Genomic DNA, 17,365 nt, shown 5'->3' with positions numbered 1-17,365 from the left:
TTTGGCCAGTGCTTTTCTTGGTCAGTTGGCAATCCTATTTCCAGCTCAAGGCCTGGAGTTTATACATGAGTTAGTCTGTACCCTATTTCCCCCCGGGCTCCATTGCAGACATCACTTTTGCAAGTCCAGCATGCTCCTCTGCTCCTGGAGCATATTTTGCCTTTTAAATGCTTAAGAACAAAACAAGCACCTGCTAAATCAGGCCAATGGCCAATCTCTCATCCTGTTCTCACAGTGGCCACCCAGATGCACATGGGAAACCTGCAAAGCACTCTTCCCTTTTGTGCCTTCCAGCTTCGGGCTGTTCCCACGATGCGAACGGTCAGTTTCAGGCATGGGTACAGCAAAGTGCTGAAAGTGTACTTCTGCCTTGGCAAAGCTTGCTTGGATACAAAAACGCTCAAAATTTGCAGTCCTCCCAGTGGCACCAGCTGGTTTGCACTCAGAATCTTGCCCATGTCCTGATACATATTCTACCTCCAGCTCCAGCAAGTGATCCCATGATAACGTTAAATAAATAGATGAAACCTGATCCAGGGCTGCCTTTCTGGATCCAAATGACAATGGATAGTTTTCCTTTCTCTTAAGATGCTCCCCCAGTTTCACGACTTTGCCAAATGACAGAATGGATAGTACAGACCCTTCTCCCCCACCCCTCCCCACCCCCTGGAAGCTGCTTGCCCTCAGACATCCTTTGATCATAGATTTGAGATGCACACAAGCAACAAAAGCTCTAGAAGCCACCCCTCTGCCAACAGCATAGCCTGCCTTCTGAGCCTCCCAGCGCAAACACCCGGCTGCAGCCTCTTCGCCTCTGGATACAGGAGTAAATTCCTTTGCTCTCTGCTCAAATCTGTCGCACCAACAGGAGACAGCGGGAACTTCGTCAAGACCTTCCTTGGCTGCAACAAAAGGAGAAGGTGTGTTATCGTAAGAAACCAGAAATTCAACCCTTGTTTTCTTGTCAGTTTGGTCCATAATGACAGCCAACGAAGTGTGGCGGTTGGTGTCAGACTAGGACCTGAGAGACCAGGGTTCAAATCCCCACTCAGCCATGAAGCTCCCTGGGTGACCTTGGGCCAGTCACTTACTCAGCCCATATAACAACAACAACAACAATTTATTTATACCCCGCCCATCTGGCTGGGTCTCCCCAGCCACCCTGGGCGGCTTCCAACAAAGTATTAAAATACAGCGGTCTGTTAAACATTAAAAGCTTCCCTAAACAAGGCTGCCTTCAGATGTCTTCTAGAAGTCTGGTAGTTGTTGTTCTCTTTGACATCTGGTGGGAGGGCATTCCACAGGGCGGGTGCCACTACCGAGAAGGCCCTCTGCCTGGTTCCCTGTAACTTGGCTTCTCGCAGTGAGGGAACCGCCAGAAGGCCCTCGGCACTGGATCTCAGTGTCCGGGCAGAACGATGGGGGTGGAAACACTCCTTCAGGTATACTGGACCAAGGCCGTTTAAGGCCTAACCTACCTCACAGGGTTGTTGTGAGGAAAAAATGGAGATGGGGAGGGCTATGTACTTCCCATTGAGCTCCTTGGAGGAAAGGTGGGATAAATACATAGAATCATAGAATTGGAAGGGACCACAAGGGTCAAACCTGCAATGCAGGAATCTTTTGCCCAATGTGGGACCCGAACCCACAACCCTGAGATTAAGAGCCTCATGCTCTACCGACTGAGCTATCCCTAATTCAGGCTGAGTTTGAACGCAGAAAGTATGGAACCGATGCTCCTGGGTCGCACCACTTCAGAATACAAAGGGAGGGGTGGCTTGCTTGAATGTTCACCCACATACAAGCACATACACACATCTGCACTATCAATTGATAGCAGTATCATGCCAATAAAGTAACATGGCTTGCCTAAAAGAAACCTGGGAACTGTAGTTTTTAAAAGGGTTTTCTGAGAGTTGTTAGATGAGGCCTACTTGTCTCACGGGGCTACAACTCCCAACACTCCCTGGGAAGAGGAAGCGACTGTTACGTCACTCTGGGAACTGCAGCTCTGCGAGGGGAACAGGGGTCTCCTAACAACCAAGAGTCAAAACAGGTTTCTCAGGCCACCCTCTTCATGCGGCTCAGGACCGCAATGCCTCAAGGACTGCTTCTCTCCATATGATCCTACTAGGACCCTGAAATCATCTTCTGAGGCCCTTTTTCGTGTGTCTCCTCCATAAAAGTCTGGAGGGTGGCAACATGAGAACCGGTCTTTTCTGCAGTGGCTCCACATTTGTGCGATGCTCTCACCAGGGAGGTTCGGCTGGTGCCTTCATCATACAGTGGTACCTCGGGTTAAGAACTTAATTCGTTCTGGAGGTCCGTTCTTAACCTGAAACTGTTCTTAACCTGAAGCACCACTTTAGCTAATGGGGCCTCCCACTGCCGCCGCACCACCGCTGCACGATTTCTGTTCTCATCCTGAAGCAAAGTTCTTAAGCTGAGGTACTATTTCTGGTTTAGCGGAGTCTGTAACATGAAGCATCTGTAACCCGAGGTACCAGTGTACACCTTTAGGTGCCAGGCAAAAACATTCCTCTTCCACCAGGTCTTTGGCTGATTGACATCAATGCCTTTGGCATTGTGGGTGGGGGGGATTATTGGGCTGTTGTATTTTGTGTTTTTTATATTGTACTTTTATGTTGTGAACTGCCCTGTGATCTACAGATAAAGGGTGGTATAAAAACAGCAACAACAGATGCTTCCTTTCTACTGGCACACCCCCCACCCCCACAAGACGCGGCTAATGGGCAAGCCAGAGTCGGCAGAGGAGAGGAACGGAAGGCAGCTCCTACCACGAATGGCGCCTCTGGTGGTTCACGACGTGCGACCTCCGCGTGAATCTCTTCCCGCAGTAAGCGCACTGGTGGGGCTTCTCCCCCGAGTGGACGAGGAGGTGCTTCGTGAGGGTGGTGTTCCTGTTGAAGCTGTTCCCGCATTCCGGGCACTGGTAGGGCTTCTCGCCCGTGTGGATCCTCTCGTGCCGAATGAGGTCCCACCTCTTGCGGAACCTCTTCCCGCACTCCTTGCACAGGTGGCGCTTTGCTTCCGGGTCGGCGAGGACTCCTCTGAGCCCCCTGTCCTTGATGACCCGGACCGAGAGGCAGCCCCCCTTCTGCTGCAGCCCCACGCCGCGCTCGCTCCCGTGCGGCCTTCTAGGGTCTCCTCTGGGGAAAACAGCCTCCCCGAATCCTCCCGGAGCTCTCCTTCCCGGCTCCTCCACCGCAGGCTGGTGTAGCTCCTTGGCCACAGTTCTGCTTGCAAAGTAGCTTTCTGTTGGGAGAAAAGAGAGATGGGCGTTTGGCTTGGAGGCACCAACATGCCATGCTCTGCATGCCAGCGATCTCGGGCTCAGTCCTGGGCATCTCCGGTAACAAAAAGAAAGGAGGGCAAGCAGAGCTCCTGGGAACTGCAGTTTTCTTAAAGGCTGCTGTATCGCAGAAACCTAACCCTACAAAAATGGAAAAGCCATCCTTCTGAGGCACTTCCCTGTTGCAATTACCTTGCAAGCTGTTATCCTCGTCAGCTGGTTTGGTTTCCCTGCGAAGATGTCTCTGTGTCGAGTCCGACAGGTCTACAATGGGGGAGTTTACAATAACCATCTCAATCGGCACCGTTATCTGAAAGGAACAGAACGGGAAACGGTTGAATTTAGGTTGCGCAGAACAAGAAGCCCCGACAATAACGGACTGGCATTACAAGCTACAAGAATTTGCTGAAATGGCACAGTTAACAAATACCCTGAGAGGCAATTCAAAACAAAAAATTATGGAAAAGTGGGATAGATATAAAACATATGTTCAAAAATACAGTAAAGGTTCACTATCTATGCTGGCATTTGACTGATGTTGGAGTGAGACTGAGTTGGGAAATAAGACTAAGAGCACATATTGACATAGGAATGTATTAGATAATATGTAAAGAAATATATAATAATAAGAGTACATTCATTTGTAAAAAAGGAATATACAACGGGAAAGACAGGAAGTCTAGTGTGTTGGTATGTATATGATTTTTGGGGGGAAATTGTTTTTTTTCTTTGTTCTTTCTTTTGTTTGTTTGTTTGTTTCATTTTCTTTTTAGGTATATAAAATCTGTATATAATTTTTGTATACATGTTGGAAATTATAGTAAGTCCTGTAATGTAATATGACAATGTTTACCGATGAAATATAAGAATGTTAATAAATAAATAAAAAGGGGGGGGAAAGAATTTAGATTGTGCAGAAACTGATGCCGAGTGGCACCAATAGAAGCTCAGTTTCTTTATTCAACAAGTCAGGTTTCTAACCATTATGGGTGTACAAAGATAAGTTTCAATTGCATGGGTTTGAAATGAAATGTTTTGCCAGAAGAAAAATGAAAGCGTAGTCAAGACTCCCCGTGGCCAAATGACGAGATTCCCCATACAAATGTTGACAGTGACCACAATCTACGGTTCTGGGAGAAAGGCAGGATATTTAACAACAATAACAATAATAATATAATACCATCTGAAGGATGTGAATAAATAAGTGCTAGCAGCCAGGGTGCATACAGATTATCAGAGCAGAAACACTGGACGAGGGAAAGTGGAGCAACAGCCTTGCAGGGAATGAAACCAGAAAAGAACTGCCGTCGCTGTGCCTCAAGAGGCTGGCAGCGTGTGATGCAATCACCACAGCTAGTATATGAACAGAGTTTGTTGACAAGCTCCCCCCCCCCCCAATTCTGTGGTGAGGAATAACCTTCCCACTTTCAGATGAAACCACAGCCCACTTTGTGGTGGCCACATGGGGCTACAGCGGATTTTTAATTGGTCTCCTGTGCATCCAACACACACAATGTACGCTGCTTTTAGAGGCAAATTTTTCAATAACTGCTGTTACTCGATAGTTTGTAGGTATTTCCCCCCCAGTACATATACAGTGGAACCTCAGTTGTTGAACGCTTCGGAAGTCTAATGTTTTGGCTTTCGAACGCCGACAACCCGAAAGGGAATGCTTTTGTTTTCGAACACGCCTCAGAAGTCAAACGGCTTTTTTCCAATGGATTTTGCTGACAGCCCATTGTGCCTCAGTTGTCAAACGTTTTGGAAGTCGAACGCTCTTCCAGAATGGATTATGTGCGACAGCCGAGGTTCCACTGTATTCAGAGAAAGATGGAATCTGCCAGGACAGTTCTCAAGATGACTTGCACCCTCGTGTCTATTTTTCACACTGCTCTTGCACTATGAAAAGCTTATTAGACCCCTAGTGATATATCCCCACCCTTTCTGCTAGACAGAATTCAATTTCCTGTTGGCAAACCCATGAAACCCTCTCGGCACCCCCAGAAAAGACCAGGGCCAATTATGTCCCATACCTGTTGGGCCCATCTCTCGGTCTCCTGCTGCTCCTGCAAAAACTCCTCAGCCAGAGCCACGGCCCGGTCGCAGGTCTCAGGCCCACGTTCCCTGATCCAGTCTTGCATTTCCTGCGGCAGGATGACAAGGAACTGCTCCAAGATCAGCAGGTCCAAGATCTGCTCCTTGGTCTGGCTCTCGGGCCTCAGCCAACGGTGGCAAAGCTCCTGGAGCTGCTGGCACGTTCCTCGTGGCCCCTCGGCGTCCTGGTAACAGAAGTGCCGAAAGCCTTGGCGATGGGCCTCTGTGGCCATGTAGCTGTCCAGCCTCAAAATGGCCACCTTCACCTTCCCATAGTCGCCCTTGTCTTTCGCATCCAAACCAAAATAGGCCTGCTGGGCTTGGCCACTGAGGACGGGCACAAGTCGAGTTACCCACTCCTCTCTAGGCCACTGAGAAGCATCAGCCACTCGCTCAAAGGTGGCCAGGTAGGCCTCGGTGTTGCCCCCCTGGGACAGAGGAGGCAACTGTGGGTTGTCCTGCACTGAGGCCGCCACTGGAGTGGGCACCACCTCCAACACTCGCTGCCATTGGCAATCCCAGCTCTGAGGCGGCTCCTCTGCCAGCTCCTGCTTCACCCTGGGCACAGACGCTCCTCTCGCTAGCTCCTCGGCAGCGCCACAGGGGCTTACGCTGGGGAATTTACCATTTCCTTCTGGTGAAGCGCTCGCTGCTTGGCTCTGAGCCTCCATTTTGACTCGAACCGGCAATGGGAGTGCCAGGTCTGCCATTTCTGCTTGGGGAGCCGCCATTTTGGGAGTGGGCGTTGAAGTCTGGCCTCTTTGCTTCTCAAGGGACTGATGCAGCCGCCGCTTTCTCTCGGTTTCAGTTTCTCACGCTGAGGAGAAAGGCCTCTCAATCTCTCGACTTGGCCTGTGGTTAGAATAATCTGTGGTAAGGCAGTGAAGTCATTGTCCTGTCATGAAAAATGGAACACTCTTAGCCCAGGACTGCTCATCTGAAGATTGTTTCATTTTTATTCTCACCCTGCCTAATATTCCAGTCCCCAGGTGTACAAGGAAGGGGGGGGGAGCCACAATCCCTGACATGGAGATACAGTGGTGACTGATAATAACACAAGATCCCTCAGAGAAAGTAAAATACAAGTTGCTAACCCTGTTTGCCCTTCCAACAACACTTGCTAGTTATTATATATGGTGGTCAGCCATCTTGGCCTCTGGTGCAGACACAACCACTGTCCATGCACTGCCACTTGATAAGAGCATTTAAATGAGATGGAAGCCATATAGAAGAATGCTTTATGCATTTAAGTGCTTAGTCCAGGGTGGTGTAGTGTCTGGAGTGTCTGGCTAGGACTTCGGAGGCCAGAGTTCAAATCCTCTCAGTCATGAAGCTCACTGGGTGGGGTGACCTTGAGCCAGTCAGTGGCTCTCAGCCTAACCCACCCCACAGGGTTGTCGTGGAGACTGAAGAAGGGAAGAACCATGTATGCCACCATGTACAGCTCTTTGGAGAAAAAGGCGGGATATAAATGCAATAAATAAAATAAATAATAGCTACCACCAAGTTGCACTTGGTCACAAACTCAAGGCTGATGAAGTGGGCCTAACTATTTTATCTTTTGCTTTCAATGCAGCCAGGTGGAAGGGCTGTTTCTTGATTGATTGATTTTGTTTATCTATAAACCGATAAACATGCAAAATTCTATAGTGGTAGGGAACAAGAAGGAAGGGACGCGGGTGGCGCTGTGGGTAAAAGCCTCAGCGCCTAGGGCTTGCCGATCGAAACGTCGGCGGTTCGAATCCCCGTGGTGGGGTGCGCTCCTGCTGCTCGGTCCCAGCGTCTGCCAACCTAGCAGTTTGAAAGCACCCCTGGGTGCAAGTAGATAAATAGGGACAGCGCTGGCCCCCGGCCTCTTGAGTGAGATGGGCGCACAACCCCAGAGTCTGTCAAGACTGGCCCGTACGGGCAGGGGTACCTTTACCTTTAGGGAACAAGAAAATGAAAAAAGAAGTGAAAATGGAGGAACACTTCTACAGAAAAGAAAGAAAAGTCAGATCTGACAAAATGTATAGAATGTTGGGGAGCCGTTCTGGGAGGAGCTGGAATCGGATAAGAACACAAGAAGGGCCTTGCTGGATCAGGCCAATGTCCCGTCTAGTTCCCACATCCTGTTCCCACAGTGGCCAGCCTGGTGATAGGTCCACCTCCCACCCCTGTGGGTCAAGGCATTGCTGCCTCACCTTTTTCTCTAAGGCAGTCAGGGCCTGACCCACACATGCAGGAGGACTGTACCACTTCAATCTTTGGTACAGGCATGGGGACTCACACGTTCCACTGTCCCGTTATGTCAGAAACTTCCTACAGTAAAAAAAACCTAGTACAACCGAGACAGAGTGAGCTAGGCTAAAAACAAACAAACGAAGATGCTTCGATTTCTTGATCTGCAGGGAGCAGGTGCCCTTGACTCAACGTGCAAGTTTAAAAAAAGGGCACGCTCCATCGACAGTCCTTCGTAGTACAGCGAAATCTCGACGGACCGTGCCAGGAAACGATCCCACCTCATTCTGCTGTGTGCGTGTGTGCGTGCATACTGTCTATATATATGTATATCTATGTGTGCGTGTGTGCGCGCGCGCCTATGAGCATATATATCTATAGGTATACACTCCAAGCTGGATCTACGAAAAGGGAGTGTACAAACGCGTGTCGGGTCATCTTTCAAGACAGCAAGGAAGAGAGTGTATGCGTGCATTTGCAAGGGCAAGCAGGCAGCCCTAGTCCAGGTGTGATCCCAACCCCCCAACCCCCACCGTCCGCTCCCCGCCCCGCCCCCCCGATCCAGGGAGCAGAAAACTCTGGAGCAGAAGGGGGACCACGTGGCCCTCGGAGGGAGGAAATGATTCTCTTCCTACCTTTTGCGTCCCTCCTGGCAGCTTCTCTCCACCCACATCTGGAGGCTCGCACTGCGCAGCCTCTCTGGCTTTGCTGCTGCTGCTGCTGCTGCTGCTCTGACAGGGGCGGGGGGCGGGGGCGGCGCGCGAGGGGGACCCAAAGCCACTTTCAGTTCCTTCCCCACTTCGGGCGGAACGGGAAAGTGCCGTAGCATTTTGCATCCCCTTCAACGGGTGTCTCGGAGCCTCTCTAGGCTCAGGGCTTTTGTATTTGATTTTTTAACCCTTCGAGTATTTCCCATACGGCTAACAGCTTCTTGTGCTGAAGTTGACTTGGCTAAGGATGGGCGAATAGTGTCCGTTTTGGGTATTCTCAGTTTCTCGCTTTCCGTCCTGAAGTTCAGCTCTCCACATTTCCACATGCAGAGGTTGTTTGTTTGTTTAAAGTCTTTATGAAAATTCATCAGCATTCTTCGGGTGAAATCTTCCTAATAACGCAGGCATTCCTATGTGCAATTTTGCCTCACCTGCAGGTTTGGTAAAGCAATATTCCCAAATAGAATCGTGGAGTTGGAAGGAACCCCGGGGTCATCTAGTCCAACCCCCTGAAATGCAGGGATCTCAGCTTAAGCATCCATGACAGATGGCCATCCAACCTCTGCTTAAAAACCTCCAAGGAAGGAGAGTTCACCATCTCTCGTGAACTGTCAAACAGCTCTTACTATCAGAAAGCTTTTCTGAATGTTTCCAGGGTTCCTCAACCTCTGTCCTCCAGATGTTTTTGGCCTACAACTCCCATGATCCCTAGATAGCAGGACCAGTGGTCAGGGATGCTGGGAATTGTAGTCTCAAAACATCTGGAGGGCCAAGGTTGAGGAAGCCTGGTTTAGTCGGTATCTCCTTTCTTGCAACTGGAAGCCATTGGTCCAGAGGAGGAGAAAACAAGCATGCTCCCTCCTCCATGTGACAGCGCTTAAGATATCTGAAGATGGCTATCATGTCGCCTCTCATTCGCCTCTTTTCCAGGCTAAACATACCCAACTCTTTCAAGCGCTCCTCATAAGACTTAGTTTCCAGACCCCTGTCCACCTTGGTTGCACTCCTCTGCACACGTTCCAGCTTGTCAATATCCTTCTTAAATTGTGGTGCCCAGAATTGGACACAGTATTCCAGATGCGGTCTGACCAAGTCAGAATAGAGTGGTACTACTACTTCTCTTGATCTGGACACCACACTTCTGTATAGTGTATACTCCTGGAATGCATTTTTGTACAGTATGTCATTTTCACAGTTAAATGCATTTTTACTCACAGTTTACCCTAGTTTTTGCATTTCCATACAGACACTTGGCTGGATAAATGCCCTGCAGAGAAGTCCAGATTTTGAAGGATGGCTGTGTTTTGGTTCATGTATTGTTTTGGAAAGTGCAAATTAGCTTTGTTCGTCTTTAAATGTCAACTGAATAGCATTTCTCCCTCGTGGGGTTCTTGTCACCCCAACCCGTAACAATATGTACTGGTTGTCCCAAACAACTTTCACATTCCACCAGCCCATTTAAGAAATGAGACTTGCCAGTAATGGGGACACACACACAATTCAGTTTTTCCAGACTCCCAAGTGCCTTGAGGCCAAACTAGACATCAGATTATTATCCACACCTTTAGACCTTGCATGACTAATTTAAAAATAAATATCTGATAAAGGCACGCCTGAGGGAGGATAGAATCCTAGAGAATCGTAGAGTTTGAAGGCACCATGAGGGTCATCTAGTCTAGGAATCGTTTGCCCACCATGGGGCTCGAGAGGAAAGAGTTAATTTCAGGTACCGCCTCTCTGTGGGCGGAGCTATTGCAGGAAGAATGCCGGGGAGTTCCACGACGCTGCTGCAGCTATTCCTCTGTAAGTTGGGACCCTCGCGTGGAAGAGAAAATGGGGGGGGGGCTTTCCTGGGTTAAATATATGTACTGTAGTGCATGATGGAAGCCAGAACTCCTGGGTTCACCAGCAGTAAATCGCAGATTAGTTCTTATGACACACTAGACTACTAGTCACAATCTAGCTTAGATCCCACTCCTCCTTCTGTCTTTCGGTGCAAATGCTTATGAATTAAATTAATTGCAATCTGCATTTTGTGTTTGCGAGTGTAGAACCAGAGATCGTTTATTATTCCCGATAAAAGATGGATGCGTGTGATTTTTGTGTCTGCCCTTTATCAAGAGGCTCGTAACCTTAACACGTTTAACCTTCTGCACTGGCTACTTTTCGCTGCGGAATTCTGTGAATGTTTACTCCAATACCCTGTGCTGAACAATCTGGAGGAAAATAAAGTGTGAATAGTGGGGAAAGGAAAGCTAAGAACACTCAATAGGAGAAAGTTATAAACCAGCACTCGTTTTATAGCTTTCTCACATTTTGGACACCAGGTGTGTTTGCTGAGTTCTGTTGGGAACTTTCTGCATTCGTCTCCTTGTCGTGTAAGGGGGAAAGCTGCTTCTCCTTTTCCATATTACAGAGGTTCTTGCCTCCATCCGTAAGGCTGATCTTTGTGTTTTAATTCTCCTTTGTGTAGCTTCTTGTCTCATTAAATCACAGGTGGGGAACCTTTTTCAGATTGAGGGCCACATTTCCTTGTGGGCAGTCTTCTCAGGACCAGAGGCAAAAGGGTGTGGAGCAATGAAAATAAATGGCTCCTTTGTACAACAGGCTTAATAACTTGGCACACACTCACACACCCCTCTCTATCCCGGACCTGCTCTAGATCCTTAGGGACCAGTTCCCATTTATTTCATGGTTTTCGAGTGGGTTCCAGAATTTACTGTAGCAATTCAGCAATGTTCCAGTAGATTATATTGATGGATTGTGGGGTGTTTTTTTTTGTAGGATTCTTATTTACCAGCCTCAAAATGAGCCATTTTCAAAACTGCAATTCCAGTGCTCTGCATTTCCATATCACAACAGTCATTCCCCCCCCCCATTTGTTTCCAAGATTGAACGTCAAGACGGAACCTCTTCCGTCCCATCCAAGCCATGTCTGTAGGCTCCAGTCTTGTGAGGATGAGTGTCCTCTTCCGGCCACGCCTTCTGATGTTACTGGACCACCCGCATCGCGCTGTCCACGCCTCCTGTGCTGCCTTCGCTGGACACAACAAATGGTCCAAGGTCAAAAACATTAAGGGTCCGAAGGATGAAGCTCGGGGCCGGGTCTTCCAGAAGCTTAGCATGTTGATCCGACTGGCTGTAAGAGGTACAGCGGCAGGATTTCTGTTGCTATTCTGTAATGGAAGCGGAGATTCCTAGCGCACAGCTAGCCTCCCATGTTTCTGCTTGCTGCAAGCATGGGCAAAACCCAGCTTTGCCCACATACTTGGAGCAGCAAATCTGGTCAGTGGCCATCCCCGCAGTTCCTGTTCCACAGCTCCCAAGATTTATACAGAATGCACTAGGCTACATTCCCCTCCCTTATGCTGAGTTTTCTTATTCTTTTTTTGATAATTATTTTTATTAATTTTCAATTACAGTCCAATAATAGCTTCATTATAACAATACCAAATTATAATACCATTACTAATACCAATCATTCAAATACTGAATTATATAATTTAAGTGGCCGCCCGCGTGCTAGATTTGACGGTTTGATGATTTTATTTCTGCATTCCAAAATCTTATTGATTTCAATTACATTCCAGTCAAAATAATAATCCCTTATACAACAGCTGCAATGTTAATAACTTCTATTCGTGTTGGCACATTAAATGATTTATAGAACTACAAGCGAGGCACTCAAACTATATCCTTGTTCTTCCTGTGCGTGGCAATTATTCTGTCCATGGTGTTTCTTCCTTACGCTGAATTTTCGATTGTAAACACTTCAAGGCAAAGACCCTCTTGCGTTCCCATCATTCTGCGAAGCGAGACAACGCTTTATGATAAACCATTTGTTTAAGGGTAATCTTCTGTCTTCCTGAATTGTCTTTGCCAGAAGGCGGACCCAACCCGGAACTGAACACGAATCTCGCCAATGTTATTGAACAGTGCCGCAGCAAGAGCATGCCCAAGGCCTCCATCGAAGCAGCACTCACCCGCGGGGTATGTTTCTGAGCTGTTTGGAGCCAGGGTGCAGATGCGGATGCTGCCACCTCTTTTGTGAGAGAGGAGAAAGTTGTGTGTGTGTCTGGTGGGGTAACAAGGAAATGGTAGTGATTGGAAAGGGGTTGATTGGTCTGTGTCACTCGCAGTCCTTTGTGTCCTCAAGCCACCCTTGCCCAAAACTTAAATTGGTAGTAGTTGTAGTAGTAGTGGAAAACCTTTTGATTCTCCACATGGCGCTGAACTACAACTCCCATCATCTGGGTGTGTGTGTTTGTCCCTCAAGATACAACTTACTGTTCTTTTCAACTTTTCTCTTTTGGTAGGAAAAAATCAAATCGTCCTACCTGCTGTATGGGGTGCGAGGGCCTGGCGGCTGCACCCTACTAATTGAGATGCTGACAGACAATACGAAAAGGTCCTTCAATGAAATCCGGCATCTTCTGAACAAACACGGGTTAGTGTGGGGGTGAAGTGGTCGGCTGGGGGTGGGGACCACATCTGGCTTGCAGTGGTTGAGAGGGTCTTACTGGGTTGGAGGAGAGGGTCTGGATTATTTGCTTCCCGATGGTCACAGTGCGGCTTTTCTGGATTCCCTTTGGAGTGGAGAAGTTCAAGCATTCCCCATCATATGGCGATGGCAGACAGCAGATGTTGGCTACTCTTTCTCCTCCGTGTTCCCCACCGTCCCACCCTCTTACTTGTTGGGGCTGAACCTCCAATGGCTCTTTGACTCAGGCAGATTCCCCATGCATTTCAGTGTAGCAGCTGCAAACATTCAATGCTTGGAGGGCTGTGGGGCTGGGATATCAGGGGCAGGACAGAGGCAGTGGGGATAACACATCCTCCTCTCCCCACCTCATCTCTACATGATGGGGAACGTGAGGAAGATTCTGTGCCCAGGGCAGCTGTTTACCAGCTCCATCTGGTGCGCCGGCTGAGACCCTACCTGCCCGCACGCTGTCTTGCCAGAGCGTTGCATGCTCTAGTTATCTCCCGCTTGGACTACTGCAATGCACTCTACATGGGGCTACCTTTGAAGGTGACCCGGAAACTGCATCTAATCCAGAATGTGGCAGCTAGACTGGTGCCTGGGAACTACATTGGCTCCCGTACGTTTCCGAGCACAATTCATAGTTTTGGTGCTGACCTTTAAAGCCCTAAACGGCCTTGACCCAGAATACCTGAAGGAGCATCTCCACCTCCATCGTTCAGCCCGGACACTGAGGTCCAGCTCCGAGGGCCTTCCGGTAGTTCCCTCACTGCAAGATGTGAAGCTGCAGGGAACCAGGCAGAGGGCCTTCTTGGTAGTGGCGCCCACCCTGTGGAACGCCCTCCCACCAGATGTCAAGAAAATAAACAACTACAGAAGACATCTGAAGGCAGCCCTGTTTAGGGAAATTTTTAATGTTTGATGTTTTAGTGTGCTTTTAATATTTTGTTGGAAGCCGTCCAGAGTGGCTGGGGAAACCATGGGTCTCCTACTGTTGTTGGACCACAACTCCCATCTGTGACCTTTGGCTGGGGCTTATAGGAGCTGGCATTCAGAGTGTGTCAAAATGCCAGCCTTGCCCAACCTGATGCCCTGGAGACATTTTGGACTCCAGTTACCATCTGCTGCTAGCCAGCATGACTGCTTTGGCTGGGGCTTATGGGAGTTGTAGTCCAAAATACTTGGAAGTCTCTGGGTTGGGGAAGCCTGCAATAAGGGGTGTTTTGGTTGGGGTTTTTTAGTTTCTCTCTGGGAGGAGAGGAATGTACTCTAGTAAGTTGGAGGTGGGACCGTAGGAACCTGATTTCTCTGGGAAGAACGTGGTTAAATAATGTGTGTATGATACAGGACTGAGGCCTGCATGTCAGGCATGAGTTCTATATGCAGCCTCTTAGCAAACCGTATTCTCACACTGCTTCTAGTTTAGAACGTCTTTGTCAGCGCTGCCCAAGGTCCCAGCTCACACAAGACCAACGCTGCTTCTTCCTCAAGTTTACAAGTCTTTATTGAAGTTCAGTTTCATTTCCAGACGCGCAGCGCGCAACGCTACGTCTATGCATCAGACCGTAGAAGTCCCATCTGAATCTCCTCCCCCCTGACACCAGCTTAAGATTCTAGCCTTACTCCACCTCTTCCTCTGTTCCTTCTTTCTCTGGGTCCTTCTGCTAGTCGGAGTCTCAGTCCTCCTAGATTCTTCTGACGCTGATTCTGCCGACTCTTCTCCCCCCCTCCTTCGGGCTTTAGGACCTGGCTCCCAATCCGGGTTTTCTGCTGTCCCGCGCTCCTCCACATTTGAACTTGGCGCGCGCGCGCAGCCTCCCACTTTCCTTCTGACCGTTACACTTGTGTCACTGCTCCCCCTTTCGGGGAGGCTAGCTGGACCTGGCCTTCCCTCCGTTTCCCCACTCCCCGATGGAGGAGAAGCTGGTCCTGACTCACGTGACTCTTCCCCCCCACTGTGCTCTGGTGGGGGAACTGGCCCTACTCCTCCGCTACTCCTTTGGGACTCCCCTCTGGTTCCTTGTTTATGGATCGTCCCCCCTGGGACTCGCCTCGCCCTTACCATAGGCGCCCCCTCCTGGGAATCTTCTGATTCGCTGGAGAAGCTCATGGAATCTCTCGGTCCACTGTCATATTCCCCTACGCTCCCCTCTGATTCCTCTCCTCCGCTCTCTATTTGCTCTCTCCCCTGCTCTTCTGCTCCTGAGCCTCTGACAGTCTTCTTATATTTTTAGATCTTGTGGTTCACTATCACTTAATGTCTGTGCTGGGGGTGGGCGGGTTGCTGCCCCCCACTCTGTGTTCCCTGCAGGGGACAACTTGTCGACGGGGCCCAGCATAACTTTGAGAAGAAGGGCGTTGTCATGGTGAGCAGTGAGAACCGGTCTGGCAGCGCTGTCAGCTTGGACCAGGCCCTGGAGCTGGCTATCGAGGCTGGAGCGGAAGATGTCCAAGAGGAGGAAGATGAGAACGAGAAGATGCTTCTGAAGGTGAGAGGCAGGTTTCTCATGTAGCTGCACTACTGTGTTCGAGTCTACGAAGCGTTTGTGGCTGAATGCCTTTCTTCTTTTGCCCCCTTCTGCCCAGTTCGTTTGTGCTGTGCCAACATTGCGCCAGGTCCGTGAAAAGCTCAACTCGCTGGGCCTGTGTTCTGTCTCTGCCGGCCTCGAGTTCATCCCGACCGTCAGCACCCAGTTATCGGACGAGGAGATGGATCAGGCGTCGCGGCTGCTGGAGGCTCTGCGGGACAACCTGGATGTCGTCCGTGTGTACGACAATATTGCATAGATTGCTGAGCCTCCCTGGAGAACCTCTCTCAGCATCAGTGGCAGAAGACTGCTATAAGCTGTGGCCTGATGTGCACCATGTCAGAAGCCTTGCTGCGAGGTCAAATTTGAGGTGCCTTTTCTGAGCAGTTAAGGTTGGCAGCCAGGAATGAGGGTTACTGTGCTGCTGAGGCTTCCACTTGTCTCCCCTGCTGGACTTTTCTCTCATAGTTAATGGTACCTTACCTGAAGGCAGGCCCACACTGTGAGCAAAATCTAAGGGGCCCTCGAGCAGCTGCGGGTGTCGAGTGAGCACTATGGCAAGGCTGGATTCTGGCCCTGTTTTGCACACTTCTTCTGCTGGAAAATCCAAGGAGTGTTCACTACAAAGGCCTCCTCCTTGAAGCCGCAACGTTCTCTGGAGTTCCAGTACTGAAGTAAGGTCCATGGACTTTTAGTCTTATTGATGACCCAGGAACAGCCAATGAATTGAGGTTATTCATGAGCTAGCAATGGCATAGTTACTGAATGCCTCACTACCTCACCACCTGACTCGATGCCTAAATGATCCAAGTGGGATTTTTATGTTTTCTCAGGCATTGTTTAGAGGTGGGTGTGATTGAATAACCCTGCAAGGGCAAAAACCTTTGATAACATTGTCCACTTTAGAGTGGAAGGCTGCAAAGCAGCATGAGGCTGAAAGCAGGCGTCATGTTTTTAAGTGTGGTGGAAGCAGTATGAAAGCTCACATGTATTTTGCCTTGGAAGACATTTGTTGTCAAGAGGCAGAAACTGGTGTGTTCAACAAGCCACGATTCACGTCTTTATCCTGAGTGTTGCCTGCCGTTTGGAGAGAGCTAATTAAAGTTTTGTGTTTGCTGTAGCCTTCTGGTTCTGTTGCATAGAGAAGAAGTGGGAATAAGGAGTTTTGACTGGAAATGAGTACAAGGACTGGCCATTACCCCCCTGCTCGAGGCTCCCATAAATACGGGGTCATGCTTGTTTTCTCATTATGTTCCTGAATGCACTGTCTCTACACTTCCTTCAGTGAATGCTAGAGAGCAAGTGTTTGGGAGTACGTTGGCAGCTAGTACACGTCTTCAAAACTATTTGTGTATGTTGCCGAGTGTTCCCTTGTTGATTGAGCACCTACCTGCCTTTGTAGCTGCATGTGAGAGGTGGTGTGGATTACTCTCTGCACATGAGGCTGCTGCCCTTTTGGTATTTGTTTAGTGGCTGTGCATACAAATGTGTGATATTAACAGGTGGATACCTGCATGCCTGCATTTTAAGCATCTCCCTGTGCCTGCATTGGGTGCATGTGAGAGTGTGGATTTCACTGGACGTCTACCACTGCCTCACTATGTGAAAATTAACTCCTTCATCTCTTTCCAAGTACCTGTCCTTTCAGTCTCTCCATGTTTATGTACTGTGGCTTTTACACGATAGCTGTATGCTATACACTGTCATTTTGTGAAGAACCTACAGAATTCCCAGTACACCTGCAAAACTACAAAAAATAACCTACTACAAAGAGTGGGAACATATTTCTTTATCAGTGTGCTCTGGATCAGGATGGCAGTGTGTGTTTTTTGGCAGAAGCTGCGTCAGCCATTTTAGCCTGAAACTGGTTTTTGTTATACAGTGGCACCTTGGGTTAAGTACTTAATTCGTTCCGGAGGTCCGTTCTTAACCTGAAACTGTTCTTAACCTGAGGTACCACTTTAGCTAATGGGGCCTCCCGCTGCCGCTGCTGCACGATTTCTGTTCTCATCCTGAA

At 49.0% G+C, this 17,365-nt stretch overlaps 2 protein-coding genes across 5 annotated transcripts; one reads left to right on the top strand and one right to left on the bottom strand.

Annotated features, from left to right (window-relative positions):
• Window positions 1-402: 402 nt before the first annotated feature.
• LOC128400877 (zinc finger and SCAN domain-containing protein 31-like) lies at window positions 403-8,366 on the bottom strand. 3 transcript variants are annotated; one of them, XM_053363546.1, is made up of 5 exons: window positions 8,263-8,366; window positions 5,347-6,302; window positions 3,506-3,623; window positions 2,799-3,276; window positions 403-902 (listed from the first exon to the last, which is right to left on the bottom strand). In XM_053363546.1, exons 2-5 carry the CDS (start codon window positions 6,136-6,138, stop codon window positions 887-889), a joined length of 1,404 nt encoding a protein of 467 aa, XP_053219521.1. In that variant the 5' UTR covers window positions 6,139-6,302; window positions 8,263-8,366; the 3' UTR covers window positions 403-886. The 3 variants fall into 3 exon arrangements, with proteins under 3 accessions (XP_053219521.1, XP_053219522.1, XP_053219523.1); XM_053363547.1 differs by having other exon boundaries at window positions 5,347-6,259; window positions 8,263-8,356; XM_053363548.1 differs by having other exon boundaries at window positions 5,347-6,275; window positions 8,263-8,350.
• Window positions 8,367-10,021: 1,655 nt separating this feature from the next.
• Window positions 10,022-16,468, top strand: LOC128400909 (translational activator of cytochrome c oxidase 1). 2 transcript variants are annotated; one of them, XM_053363607.1, is made up of 6 exons: window positions 10,022-10,140; window positions 11,228-11,485; window positions 12,221-12,327; window positions 12,654-12,784; window positions 15,132-15,309; window positions 15,407-16,468. In XM_053363607.1, exons 2-6 carry the CDS (start codon window positions 11,269-11,271, stop codon window positions 15,605-15,607), a joined length of 834 nt encoding a protein of 277 aa, XP_053219582.1. In that variant the 5' UTR covers window positions 10,022-10,140; window positions 11,228-11,268; the 3' UTR covers window positions 15,608-16,468. The 2 variants fall into 2 exon arrangements, with proteins under 2 accessions (XP_053219582.1, XP_053219583.1); XM_053363608.1 differs by lacking the exon at window positions 10,022-10,140 and adding an exon at window positions 10,169-10,664.
• Window positions 16,469-17,365: the final 897 nt, after the last annotated feature.

The sequence above is a fragment of the Podarcis raffonei genome, chromosome 13 (genome assembly GCF_027172205.1).
Source record: "Podarcis raffonei isolate rPodRaf1 chromosome 13, rPodRaf1.pri, whole genome shotgun sequence".
Taxonomy (NCBI): Eukaryota; Metazoa; Chordata; class Lepidosauria; order Squamata; family Lacertidae; genus Podarcis; species Podarcis raffonei.
Note: the sequence above shows the minus strand (reverse complement) of the source record. Positions and strands in the feature narration are given on the sequence as shown.

Coding starts and splice junctions, on each gene's coding strand:
- LOC128400877 (XM_053363546.1), bottom strand. CDS start 6,138: ATGGCGGCTCCCCAAGCAGAAATGGCAGACCTGGCACTCCCATTGCCG. Junction 3,624..5,346: donor CCGAGAGATGGGCCCAACAG/GTATGGGACATA, acceptor TGTTCCTTTCAG/ATAACGGTGCCGATTGAGAT. Junction 3,277..3,505: donor CGAGGATAACAGCTTGCAAG/GTAATTGCAACA, acceptor TTCTCCCAACAG/AAAGCTACTTTGCAAGCAGA.
- LOC128400909 (XM_053363607.1), top strand. CDS start 11,269: ATGTCTGTAGGCTCCAGTCTTGTGAGGATGAGTGTCCTCTTCCGGCCA. Junction 11,486..12,220: donor GATCCGACTGGCTGTAAGAG/GTACAGCGGCAG, acceptor TGTCTTTGCCAG/AAGGCGGACCCAACCCGGAA. Junction 15,310..15,406: donor ACGAGAAGATGCTTCTGAAG/GTGAGAGGCAGG, acceptor CCTTCTGCCCAG/TTCGTTTGTGCTGTGCCAAC.